The sequence below is a fragment of the Streptopelia decaocto genome (assembly GCF_964273445.1).
Source record: "Streptopelia decaocto genome assembly, chromosome: 3".
Taxonomy (NCBI): Eukaryota; Metazoa; Chordata; class Aves; order Columbiformes; family Columbidae; genus Streptopelia; species Streptopelia decaocto.
Window position 1 is genome coordinate 60866414 of NC_138656.1, and position 12730 is coordinate 60879143.

A 12730-nucleotide genomic window follows, 5' to 3' on the forward strand; every position below is an offset into this window, starting at 1 on the left:
CACACTTTTTGTTTCTTTGCTGAAATCAATACTTACCCAGGCTTCCTAGAAGATTGCAGAGTCTGTTTACTTGGTATGGTATCTATTTGTGTGCTACTAGCTCTTCTGACTGATGCTTTGATTTTGCCTAAGATCAAAGCTGCATTTATGAGAACTGGAGAGACACCATGCTGGACTAGGTACAGATTCCTTGGGTTTGTTCTTATGCTATTGGCAGTAAATGGCTAGATAGTTTTGCAGCCACACTATCAATTTGCTGCACTACTTAAGCTGTGGAGACCTGGGACTGGATTTGACTCTACTGCATTTATTGTATTGCAAACAATGCATCATGAGTCAGAGAGAGAGAGATAGAAGTGTTAAAATGGTGGATTGGGAATGTCATCTGGTGTGTACAAAGTCAGCACTTCCTAACGCAAAAGTTAGAAGTGACTGTACTGATGCAGTTAGCCTGTGCCTTAGAGACAGCATCACAAAAAAGTGGTACACTCAGTTCTTTCATGTGTAGTCTCTGAAGTCTGAGTTACTTAATAGTGAACCAGATCCAAAAGTTATTGGCTAGTTTTGGAAACTTGGGAGGCTTTTTGGTTTGTGTTTTTTTTTTTTTTTTTTTGTGTGGTGGTTTTTTGTTTTGTTTTGTTTGTGGCAAGTATTATACTTGTGCAAATCAGGCTGCTGCTTTAAGACTAAGCTTTGACTGCAGCTTACTGACTGCCTGAAATAACACTTTGGGGAGCAATGAGGCTACCTACTCTAGCTACTAAATCAAATACTAAACTGCTGCATGTCTGTTCAGGCTCTATTCACTGTTCCAGTAATTGCTTTGTTCAATAGTGTGGCTCTGTGTTCTAAATCTTCACAAATTCCTCATTTAAGAGCTGTTTCCTCAAAGAGTTGCCAAATGTACAGTTTAGCTAAATGCAGAATAGGTTGTTCCTTCCACAGCATTTTGTTCGGTAGGAGGAAGGGGAATAGCTTGGAGGAAATGTGCACCAGCACGCAAGTTGCAGTTCCTAACAGTTCTCACAGAAAGGATGTGTAGGTGTGTAGTTACATTTAGAAACAGATGTGCTTACAACAAAAGTGAATGGATAGTGTTTCAAAAGGGTGTGTGTACACCATGGGTAGAGTAGCTACATGTATAGCATCTTGTGACACTACGCTAAAGTGTTATTTTGCAAAATGTGTGTATTTCCTGAGGAAAACGGTGTAGCCCCTGAACTGTTAGCTGAAGTTTCCATGTCTTTGCAGTAATAACATCCTAGTAAAACCAACTTTAGCTGCTGTAGCCTGCATTTGTGGGAGCTCCAAAATGATGGTAGTAAATATTTTTCCTAACACGACTTAACTGCAAATTATGGCACTTCAAACTTCTGGATTCTGCTTCTGATTTCATTCTTATTAATGAAGCCTATATACACTGTTTGCTTAATGCTAACTTCTTGTAACTGAAACTTGCCTAGTTTTGCTCAACAGTGGAAGCCATGACTTTCCTGACAACCTCCTACTGAAGAGTTTATCTGACATTGCTTAGGTATATAAATGTGTGGAATAACTCTTAAGTTCTCTCCTCCTCTAGCACACTGGGTAGGAGAGAAACAAATCTCAGACTTGAGTGAATTCCCTCCTATCCATATTATTAATCAAAAGAGTGTTGTGGTTTGTTGTTTTTTGGTTTGTTTTTTTTTTTTTTTTTTTTTTTTTTTTAAATATGAATTCTGTGGATATAGAATTGCATAACACTTTACAGTAGAAATGCTTAAAACCAAACTTACACCTTAAGGCTCATAACCGTATGGGTGAAGGAAGTTACTTTGCTAAAGCTGTGTAATCAAATGTGTAATTCTGGTTTAATAACAATGATTGTGCTGTATGTTTGGATCACATTTTTGGGCACAGAGGGCTTTCTTCAGCACCTAATGAAATTTCTCACACTACCTGAGTCATGTCCAGGCCTTGTTCCTGGCAAATGGTCCATGAGGACTCAAAGATGTGTTGTTCCTGTTCCTGGAATGGGAACTGCAGAGCACTTCTGGTATCCATCAGCTGCCAGCTAATTCCCTGGCTGTTCTCTTCTTTTGGCTACACTTCTGCCTTACACAAGTTGTTCCAGGACAGCCACTTTCACCAAGGGCAGAAGGGATCTTTACATTGTTCTTCTTGGTCTTAAGCCATCGCACTCAGCTGTTTTTAGCAAATGCTATTTGGAGTTTGGGGAGTGTTTATAACATGAGAGATCTGCTCTCAGAGTATCAATGCTATTATTTAATTGTTCTCTTTGGTGTTTATATACTAACTTGCTCTCACCCCATGTATGCAGTTGAGGGCCTGTGTAATACAGGGAAAGGCAACTTTTATCAAAGCATTAAAACAAAAGAAAATAAGCTATTAAGATTCACAAAGCCTTTTTTTTTTTTTTTTTTTTTTTTTTTTTCTTTTCTTTTTAAGAAATGAAGAAGACTTTTTTTTTAGGGAATTGGATAAAGGAAGGACAGAACTCACAGAGGGCCAGGAGAAAAACCAACAGTACAGTCAAGGAGCCCTGTCCACTTATTCTCATGCCACAGTGAATTTTGACTTCTACAGAAAAAAAAAATAGGTAGTGTTATAGTGTTATTACTTCTATGGGTGGGTGAGAGGAAAGGAAATTACTACTTTCTCAGATTTTAAGGAGCTTTTTCTGTTAATATACTAAAATAATTTAATGATGACATTGTATCTACAGTGTGGAAGCATACGTCTTATCAGGAGAGTTTTCAGTCCCATGTGGTTGCCTCCTGGTTACTAAAACAGAAGCAATGAAAAATATAAATATATTTTGATATATAAGAAATGCAAAAAAGAAAAAACCAACAAAAAAAAACCACAAACAAACAAAAAAACCCCAACAAATCTGTACATGTATGAGAAGTAACTGGTGGACTAATTTATTATGGAGACATTTATAGACACAAAGGAAAGATTGACACTTCTATTTGCAGTTAATTCCACAGGATTATACAGTTCACACAAATGTGAGCATTATAGATTTAGAGGGTGGGGGACCAAGTTCCTAAATACTAAGCTAGATATAGTAGCTATATATATGTATATATCAGTGTCTTCTGATTTAGTACTTGTAGACTGAAATATGAAAATTTCACTTGAACAGTTTCCTCCATGTACAATGTTTTTAAGAAACCGTAGATCCTTTTACACACCTTGCAAAGGAGACAGAGTGAAGGTCTCTGTTAAGACTTGGAAAAACTGTTGTAGTGGATTTTTCTTTATTATTTAAATGTAGGGTTTAATTCTTTGGTCAGTGTAATGAAAGACACAATGAAGCAGAAGTAGACTAGGGAATGTAACTGATGATTAAATCTCCCCCAAAACTGTTTTTCTGCTGCTGTTTGACAGCACTAACTGAATTACACTCTTTTCGGGCAATTCTAAGATTATTACATACCAACCTACTGAAGTTTTCTTCCTCAGGATAGGCTGCGGAGTATATCCTTGAATTTTCAGGGATTCTTTTGGTTTTCTGGCACTTGCGTTTTCCCCCAAGCTTTCTCCCTCTTTGTGAAGACAGGTTAGAGCAGAAACAGCTTGCTTTTTTTTACATGTGATCCCCTAGGCGTACAATAGCCTTGTCAGAAATGCAGAATGACAGGAGCGTCAAGTCTTGCCTGCCACTTGAATGATTTCTTTCTTTTCTGTTCAATGCTTTCTGTGCTGAACCTTCATAGAAATAGGCCTAGGAAGTTAAGCATCAAGCTATAACAGCAGCTTGCTCACTAAATACTGTACTGTTGTTGTGTTATTAATTTTATAAAGACTTTGACGTAAGCTAATATTTACACTTTAAAGGCTGATGACTGAACCTCAACATGTGGGTCTCCAAGACTGTCTTAGTTAACATGAAGTCTCCAACCCTCTGCTTTCTATTGCATTGATCTCAGGGTAAAAACAAAAACAAAACAAAACACAAAAAACCAAAACAAACAAAAAACATGTAATCTTCAGTGAGAAGAACAAGCTGGTAGTATGTGTGTTTTTTTGAAACGCTGGGTGGTTCACAGGCAATGTAGCAAGGCCCACCTGCAGAGCTGGGCTAGTGAGGGGTGCAAGGCATGGGTGGATATTGCTCTTGTGTTTTTCTACTGCTCATCTGGCTCAAGGTGAAGCCTTGCCTGCCAGTGTAGGGCAATCCTCTGCTAATCTGGAGAAATCCATTTTGTCTCAGTCAGTTGATATAGGCAACGATCTCTTCACTCAGACTGAGCTTTCTTCCTCAGAGGTGACTTGGAGGGTAGCATTAGAAAGACAAGGCGCTGTCCTCTCCGCTGCAGAGCTTAAAGTGTGTTAGCTCTGGCCACACTCAGTATTTTACTGAGAAAAACATACACTTGTTGTCATTAGAGTGGATCAAAAATCTGTTGAAAGTAAATGCCTGAAGTTTATGACTCTCGGATGTCACTAGCTTGTTAGTTCATTAAACACCTTACATTACTGCCACTTTATCATGGCTGTGTTGTCTGTTTGTTATTGCAGTGCTGTAACGCTCAACTCCTATAGTTCAAGATGCTGCCTTCTGACATGCAGGATGGAGTGTTGGAATAGTGGGGAAAGATAAATTGTGAATGAACCTGAAATTTGATGAGGGATTTGAGGGGCTCTGTCTGGCATGCTGAGCCACAATCAATCTTTGATCCCTCTGAATACTTAGCACACTGATCTTTACTTGTTTAACTCTTCCAGCTTATAGTATTTTACCTGATGTAGAGAAAACATCAACTGGTAGCTTTTACTAATCTCTGCAGAAAGAGTAGGAAGAAACCACTTTTAAAATATACTTGAGAAATCAAATAGGGGAAACATCTATCAAAGTTTGGGACCGTACTCTTGTAAAGTCAACTCTGTACAATGTTTCATGGTTAAAAAAACCAAACAAAAGACACACACAAAAATTCACAACTTTTTCTTTGCATGACCTTTTCATTGAAAACCTGTACCAAATATTTTAATGCACCCTTTTCCTGTTACGTTTTGTGCATATACACATGTATATTCCAGCTTTGCATGGAAACAGCTTTCAGATTACTCTCACTTTTAAACTCAGCTAAATCATGTTTATTAAAAATTAACTTCAAGACTGGAAATTCATCATCCTGTCTTCAGCCCTGGCCTATTGTGACGTTTAGTGCCAAACCCTTCCTTGCAGCAGGGCTGCTCAATCTTCATGGCCTAAATGTATCTAGGGCATTCTGCAGCAGCTCTAGTACACTGGCTATTTTTGGCAATGTAGCTTTTGTCTGGCAGTAACAGAGAAGGATGGCATATGCTCAGTGTATACATGCTGTGCTTGTGACTGATTTAAGGGTGAATGGTGTGGTTTGTTTTTTTTAAAAAAAGTGTATCTATATATATATATATTTTCTTTTTTTTGTTGTTAAAAAAAAGCTCCGTATAATGTTACAGGCCATAAAAATTTAAAATGCTTGACTGTGCATGAGTTTTCATTTTCCTTTTTTATGTAATTGTATGCTCAGTGGACTGTGCATCAGAAAGTGAATTAGCAAGTTAATTTACCCTACATGTCAGTGACAGAATAGCTTTTACCTCCCGAGGCTGTGTGATCTGAACTTGAATGTGAATGCATCAGAATACACAAACACTGCTTTTTATTTTTAGAACCATTGTAGCAGGGGGGTGGTTTAACCTGTTCTCTCCTTAGGTTATTAATTCTGTTTTACAGTCAGTGTCAATGGGGGTTTTTTGGAACATGTTCTGAATGAGCTTGGCTTTGTTTTTGTTTGTGTGTTTTCTACACTCCATGTGCTGTACCTCAAGGGGGCTACTTGCAGAGCAAGTTACCTGCTCATCATCTGAACAAGGATGATATAATTAATTAATGCTAATTAATCTTTAGTATTCATAATCAAAGATAATTAATGCTTACACTCTGTTTTGAGTTTGCAACTCAAACTACACAGTGTTTAGCAATCTACCTCCCTAATATTCCATAAAACCTACTTGCTTCAGGCTCACAGCTTCACAGGAAGAGCTCTAGAGCTGTAGTTACTGTTTTCACCATGGAGTAGCCAGGTCCCCAGCAAAAATTTGGGCCCAGTTGTACCAATTTTGTGGCTGGAGGAGAATGTTTGGATCAGAACCAATAATTTGAATAAATGAGATACTAAAAAGCTGAAAATGTAAAAGTTTCCATCTAAAGATACAGATCTAAGTTGTGAGAGGCAAGTGGGGTTATTGTTCCTGGGGTTACCATTGCTACGGTTGTCTGGGAAGGCTCTGGCAGGACCAGATGCTCAGTCCCAGGCTCCCTAAACATATCACAAGGCTGTTTGTGTGTCAGCCCAGGTCTGACAATGGTGACAGGACAGAGCTTTGACTTCTGTGGGCCTTTTTAAGGTCATGTGGATTGACCAGCATGCAAAGTGGGTGAGAGATGCCCTTGTGCCACATGAGTAGGGTAGTAATTATGGCTTAACAAATGACAATTGCAGAACCAGAGTGTTTACAAGCTGTTGGTATTGAAATGGGAGGTCTAACAATGACAAGATCCTGTTGGTGTGACAAATCCAATTTTAATTCTTTTGTAACAAAATTTGTAATGAGGTAGTTTCAGAGGAGAACTGTGTTTGGTCATATTACATAGTTGTGTATTATATCTTATGATGCCAAGTAAAATGTGATATAGAAGACATGACACTGTAGCACAGGTATATCTTGAAGTCTGGATTGAATGCACTATTAGCATTTTTTTGAGGATGATGCAATTGCTGTTAAGCTGCTAGGAACTGATTTGCTATAGTATTGGACAAAGTGTTGACATTAGTGACTGTGCTTCTTGAAAAGGCTCATTTGTCATCAAGCCAATAGAAACACATCAAGAATTGCCTGATGTCCAAGAAATGATAAAATGCTGCATAGTATACCTAATATGAAAATCTTGGAAATAGCGAAGAAAACAACCTGCTTATGTACACGTGCAAAAAATCCTTCACCAAAACCAAGGTTCCATCTCAATTTAGTGTTGTCTTGAAATGGATATTGTTTTTTTTCAGTAGTGCTGTAACTGATCTTTGCACTAAGCTGTTTGAAAGGAGGGGGAAGAGTATTTTAAACTATTGAAGGGCTGTCCAAGACAAACATGGAAACCCTACTGTCCTACTTCTCTGTTTTATTTGGAGGCAGGTTGGAGCTGCCTGCCCAAGGCCTCCCTCCTGGGCAGAGTGTTTTGCAATAGGAAGTGGGGCAGTGTGGTACAACAGCTGCCAGCACCAATAACCGGTGCCTTGAGCTGCTTAACAGTGGCTAAGCCCAAATCTATTGACGCAGAGCACGGGGAAGTGCTCGGCAGACTTCTCCCCCCTCCCTATCCTTGCATATAATCTCATGAATGCTGGGGATGTGACGAACTCCATTTTGATCAGATGTTGGGCCAGAAATGGTGAGAGCAGTGTCAGATTTCACCTCAGAAGGATACTTCAATGGCATGAGTTTTTGACACTGTCTGAAGCTGCATCTTTTGCTCCCATGACGCCTCCTCCTTCCTGCTCCTGGTTTGCATAATTGCTGGCCTGCATTTTTTAAATGTAGGATGGGAGACTGAAGTCATGCATATGGGGTGATGTGGATCATGCTATGGATTCACAGTAGACCTTTGCAGTGCAAATGAATGTACAGCACTGAATATAATGGACGAAATAGGTAAGCACCTCGCTCCTCATATTTCTGGAAATAATCCTCTTAAATGGCTTCCTGATTAAAATTTGTAAATGGAAAACACTATCTCTAGTCATGTACTTTTTTTCCTTTGTAATTTCATTTTCTAATTAATTGTAAGGAGTCTAACATGATACAAGGTCTTGCAGAAGAATAATCAGTGAGAACACTGATAATGTGATTTTAAGATACATTATCAAATTGAAGGGTTTATCTTTTTTCAATATCTGCTGTTAATAACTAACTACTGATTGTTTTCCAAAACACCAGACTTCTTATTTAAGTTGACTTTTTGGTTGTAAGTACCCATACTCTTGATATGTACTGTAGTTACGTACTTGCTCACAACATCATTTAGTCTAATTATTTTTAACTACAAATTTGCAAGACTGACGGAAACTAAGGATGGTAATACACAGAACAGGAATGGGCCTGTTTGTCTGTAATTAAATCTTTTGCATAAACTAAGGACTACAGTTGTTAAAACAGCTACTGCTTTTGGGATTGGGATGTCATGTTGTAGCAACTTTGGCATCAGAATGCTTCCTTTTCTTCATCTGCCCTTGACCAGACACACCTGGAGGAGTGTTCTATGGTGTGGTAGTTCTGTGTGAGGAGTTACTCCTTGAATGGAGAATTAGTAAAGCTTTTTGTAACTCTTAATCTCTTTAGTTATTTGAGTTTGTACATGCAGAGCACGAAAACAAGAATATTATTTTATGTTTCCCTTTCACCCCATTTAGTTTATTTTCTGGTGACTAAACTAAGAAAAAAAAAAATTATTTCCAATTAAGATTTTTTTCACTGCCTTATTTTGTCATTCATTTTCTGTTTTCCTCTTTAGTGGTTGCATGCTGTGTTTGCTCTGTAAACTTTGGGTTATGCTGTGTGGGTGTCCTTTTTGTTTGCTATGAACTATCTCTGAAGTAATAAATGAATTGCTTTTTTCCTTTGCTATAAATGCTAGTTAACATGCCTGGAACTAGCCTGATTTTGAATAGCAGCTTGGTGCTATTTTGCTTTCTGTGTGCAACCTGACCCTCATTTCCCTTTATGGTGTTGGCAGCTCACAGTCCCTGTACAGAGATTTGACTTTTCTTCATATTCTGTATCTCAGGTACAAGCTGCAGAATTTTTTTCTTTGGCAATTACCATCTGGCATGTCAGGCTCTAGAGCTAATGTGGAGGGGTGGAAGCCAGCATATACCCTTCAAACTGAGGGGTCAACGTCTCCAGATGTTGCCTGATGTTATGGTGCCTGCCCTGGCACATGGCAGTGATTGACAGGTGTTTGTCCATCATACAGCCCAATTCCAGGGGGTGCAGCCCCAGCACATGTTGCGTGTGCATTTCACTCATTGCACAGAGGTCCTAGTACATGTTGCCTGATTTGAGGTCTGCAACTTTTATTTGCTTAAATCGTGGCTGTCATACTGGAATCGTTCTGAAAGTGAATTGAGCTAGAACTTCTTTAGTCTTCAAATCATGTTGTGAAGTCATGACAATGAATTATCTGGGGCTTTTTCAATGTGTTAGTTAAGTGGGGCAAGTGAAGCTTAGTGTTCCTGGAAATAAAGGATTGCTGGCACTATCAAACGACTTACTAGCGTACAAGCACACATAACTGTTTTCCCTGATGGTTATAAGAATTTTTTAAAAAACTTTTTAAAAATTATTATTACTGAGCTTAGATTGCAGGCTTTTCCTCTTGGGAGTGGAAGACTTAAGGAGTGGGGAAGGAAGGTGATGCTGAGCTTGGAAGTAATTGTGGAGAAAACAAGCAGTGGAAGTAAACTGGGACCACATACCTCACTTTAATTTCAAACATAATTGGGAACTTCAGATGTGAAAGGCTGTTGCTTTAATCTGTTGTATCATTGCCAAAATCTTTGGAAATTGAATTCATCTGAATTATTAATATTGGTTGCAAAAGCAGTGGAATTCTGCAGCTATCAGGTAATGTTGTGAAGTAGAAATGGAAGTGCTGTAATAAGAACAACATTATTGGAGGATGTGAACACAGAGCACTTTGTTGTAAAGCCTTGATTGAATGAATTGACAGAAAATTAGGGAAACTTTTAGGCTGTTATAATTTATGTTGATATTTCTTTAACAGTTTTTAATAAACATAATGCTAGAATTCCCAAATTAAACAGGGAGTTCCTATATTTTTGGACTAATTTAGTATAAAAAAATATACAGCTTGTATCAAAATCTTTAGCATTTATGAGGAAAATACTACAAAGTGAGGTTTTTAGGCTTCTCTTGTTTTATTCAGTGCGGTCATGTACTTGTAATCAGTGTTACAAAATCAAAGCTGCTACAGTTTTTAAAACATGTGCGGTGACCAACATTTGTTAGTGAGAAACAAAAGCAGAGGCCACGGCTGTGTAAAATGATGCAAGGGGAGGGGCTGGAGGCTTGGAGTAGCTTTTGCATATAGGAATGTGCCTGTGAATGTATCTCACAAGTACTTGTCTCCCTGCTCCCCTGTCCTAGTTGCAAAGCAGATCTGTACTAACAGAAAGATGCCAACTGGAGGTGCCATTCCTGTGAAACAGAAGGTTTGGTTCTTTGTCATGGCTTTTGGAAACTTGGTGTCATATAATGTAGTATAACTTTGCTTGTGTCCTTACTTCTTGTGGTTAGGGAGGTGTGGGATTACTGGGATAAGAAACCCATTGTACATTCCCATTTGATCAAATAGGTTGTTGAGCTATTTGGAAAGAAAATGCTTCTTTTGGGCTCTTCATTTTGCCTACAAAAAAGAGTACAGATTTCTTGGTCAAAAAGAAAAAAATAATCCATAGATCAGAATATAAACAGAGTAGTCACTGAATTGCTGCTTGTTCTGCCTATGGCAATAGGATGGAAGCAATTTTTTTCATGTACGCAGTGCAAGTCCCAGCTCTGACAGAAACTGAATCTGTTTCAGGTACCTGAAGCAAAAGAACCAAAATTACTGTGTAGGTTTTTTTCCTAAGCAGTAGAAGATTTGAAATAGTCATGTTGTCCAGCAACAAAACATCTTAGAAAAAGACATTTATTCACCTACATGAAAGGACTGTGCAGCTTGTTGTTTGAAACGGTGCCATAAAAGAAGTAAATGAAGCAAAATGAGACTTGCAGAGTTGGTAACAGATGTTCTTTGGAAAACTTCAGCATTAAGTTGTCAAAAAAAACCCAAACAGACATAGTATTTTAAATTGTACCATTTTGGGGATTAAAATTGTGCTATCAAATGAAAGCCTGAGTGTAGCTGAGAGTGACTATATGTGCTTCCTTCAGTAATGAAAAGCAAATGTGGAGATGTTAATAAATAGTTGCTACTTGTACTTCTTCTTTCACAACGTTGTTTTGGTTTTTGCTTTTTGGGTTTTTTTGTTTTTTTAACATGTCAGAGGACATCAATAGGCACAGCAGATTTAAAGGGTCATGCTGCTTCAACTTTCAAGCCTAGGTGATATTTTTAACACGAGGTAGCTGAAAAAGTATTTGAAACAACTCTCTGCTATTTTTAATGTGCCTAGCACTTTAAAAAAAATCCATATAATCCTCTTGAAACAGATGGTTACAGTGAGTTAAAATCCCATGCTAGGATTTGGGCTTTTACCTGGTGCTGAAACCAATGTCATGACACAGGGATACATCACTGAAATAGGAGGTGAAAACCTGTTTCAGAGCTGTGGCTGGCGCTTGGGTTGTTTGTTTTTGTTTGTTTGTTTTTTTGTTTTTTTTTTTGGAGGGGGTGGACAGGGTTGTGTTTTGTTTGTTTGTTTTTTTAAAAAAAAAAGCTGCAGAGAATTGTGGAGTCCATCCAGATGTTGAGTTGTCTGTTAGCTTTATTTCTTTTGATTTATGCATTGTATCATATATTTTTCCAGACTTTACTAGAAGTTGGTGATGGCTAACTGTTCCCAAACTTTTCTTCTGTGAAGAAGGAAAGACAGGAAGTTAAATTCTTTAACTTCAAATCCTGTAAATATTTGAGCTGCCTAGCAGAATTCAAACTGAAGCTTTTCTTCTAACTGGGGACTGAGATGAGGAGACCAATGTTGGTATTAGTCTTAACAAGCACTAAAGCACGTTTGGTGTGTTTGGTTTGTTTGTTTTTTTGTTTTGTTGTGGGTTGTTTTTTGTGTGTGTGTGTGGGGGGGTGGTTTTTTGTTGTTGTTTTTGTTTTTTTTCTGTTTAGCAGGACAGCTGGCTTTTTAATGTATATAACTACAATATTGTGTCTAGAGATGATGACAAAGCATTGGTGTTCTTGTTCAGATAACTGGAAATAATTTAATATAGCTAGTGATTAATGGAAGAAAGGCATACTATTTCAGTGTGATTGTTTCCTGCACTTCTTTTTTTAAGGTAAAAGAACTAGAGAGGGTGCAGAGGAGGGTGATGAAGCTGGTGAGGGGCCTGGAGCACAAGTCTGATGAGGAGCGGCTGAGGGAACTGGGGCTATTTAACCTGGAGAAAACGAGGCTGAGGGGAGACCTTATTGCTGTCTACAGCTACCTGAAAGAAGGTTGTAGCATGGAGGGTGTTGGTCTCTTCTCCCAAGTAGCAAGTGATAGGACAAGAGGAAATGGCCTCAAGTTGCACCAGGGGAGGCTTAGATTGGATATTAGGAAAAAGTTCCTCATGGAAAGCATTGTCGGGCATTGGAACAGGCTGCCCAGGGAAGTCACCATCTCTGGAGGGGTTTAAATGGGCATTTAGACGAGGTTTTTAGGGACATGGTTTAGTGCTAGAGTTAGGTTATGGTTGGACGTGATGATCCTGAGGGTCTCTTCCAGCTGAAATGATTCTGTGATTCTTTGAAGTGAGTGAAAGGTGTTGATTCATGTTTTAAGTTTTACAGTTAAGTTATTCAGCAGCTAAAATTTATCCCTGGTCAATTCCAGCAGTTAACCAGAGATTAATTTGAGCCAGCTAGAGGCAGAAAGAAGTCAGAGTCTTTCTTCAGGTTAACATGTCATTTGCATGAAAATGTATTTAAACTTAG

At 38.4% G+C, this 12730-nt stretch overlaps 1 protein-coding gene across 6 annotated transcripts in view; it reads left to right on the forward strand.

Annotated features, from left to right (window-relative positions):
• The window catches only part of MAP7 (microtubule associated protein 7), a gene marked incomplete at both ends in the record, with an annotated part of 119366 nt that overhangs the window by 29209 nt on the left and 77427 nt on the right, over nucleotides 1–12730 (forward strand). The window contains one exon of one of the 6 annotated variants that reach the window (XM_082047917.1): nucleotides 7399–7710. The exons of the other annotated variants lie outside the window; for them this stretch is intronic. Within the exon in view, the coding sequence (XP_081904043.1) occupies nucleotides 7698–7710 (13 nt within the window). Of the gene's footprint in view, nucleotides 1–7398; nucleotides 7711–12730 lie in introns of those variants that run through there. 6 annotated transcript variants of the gene reach the window in all.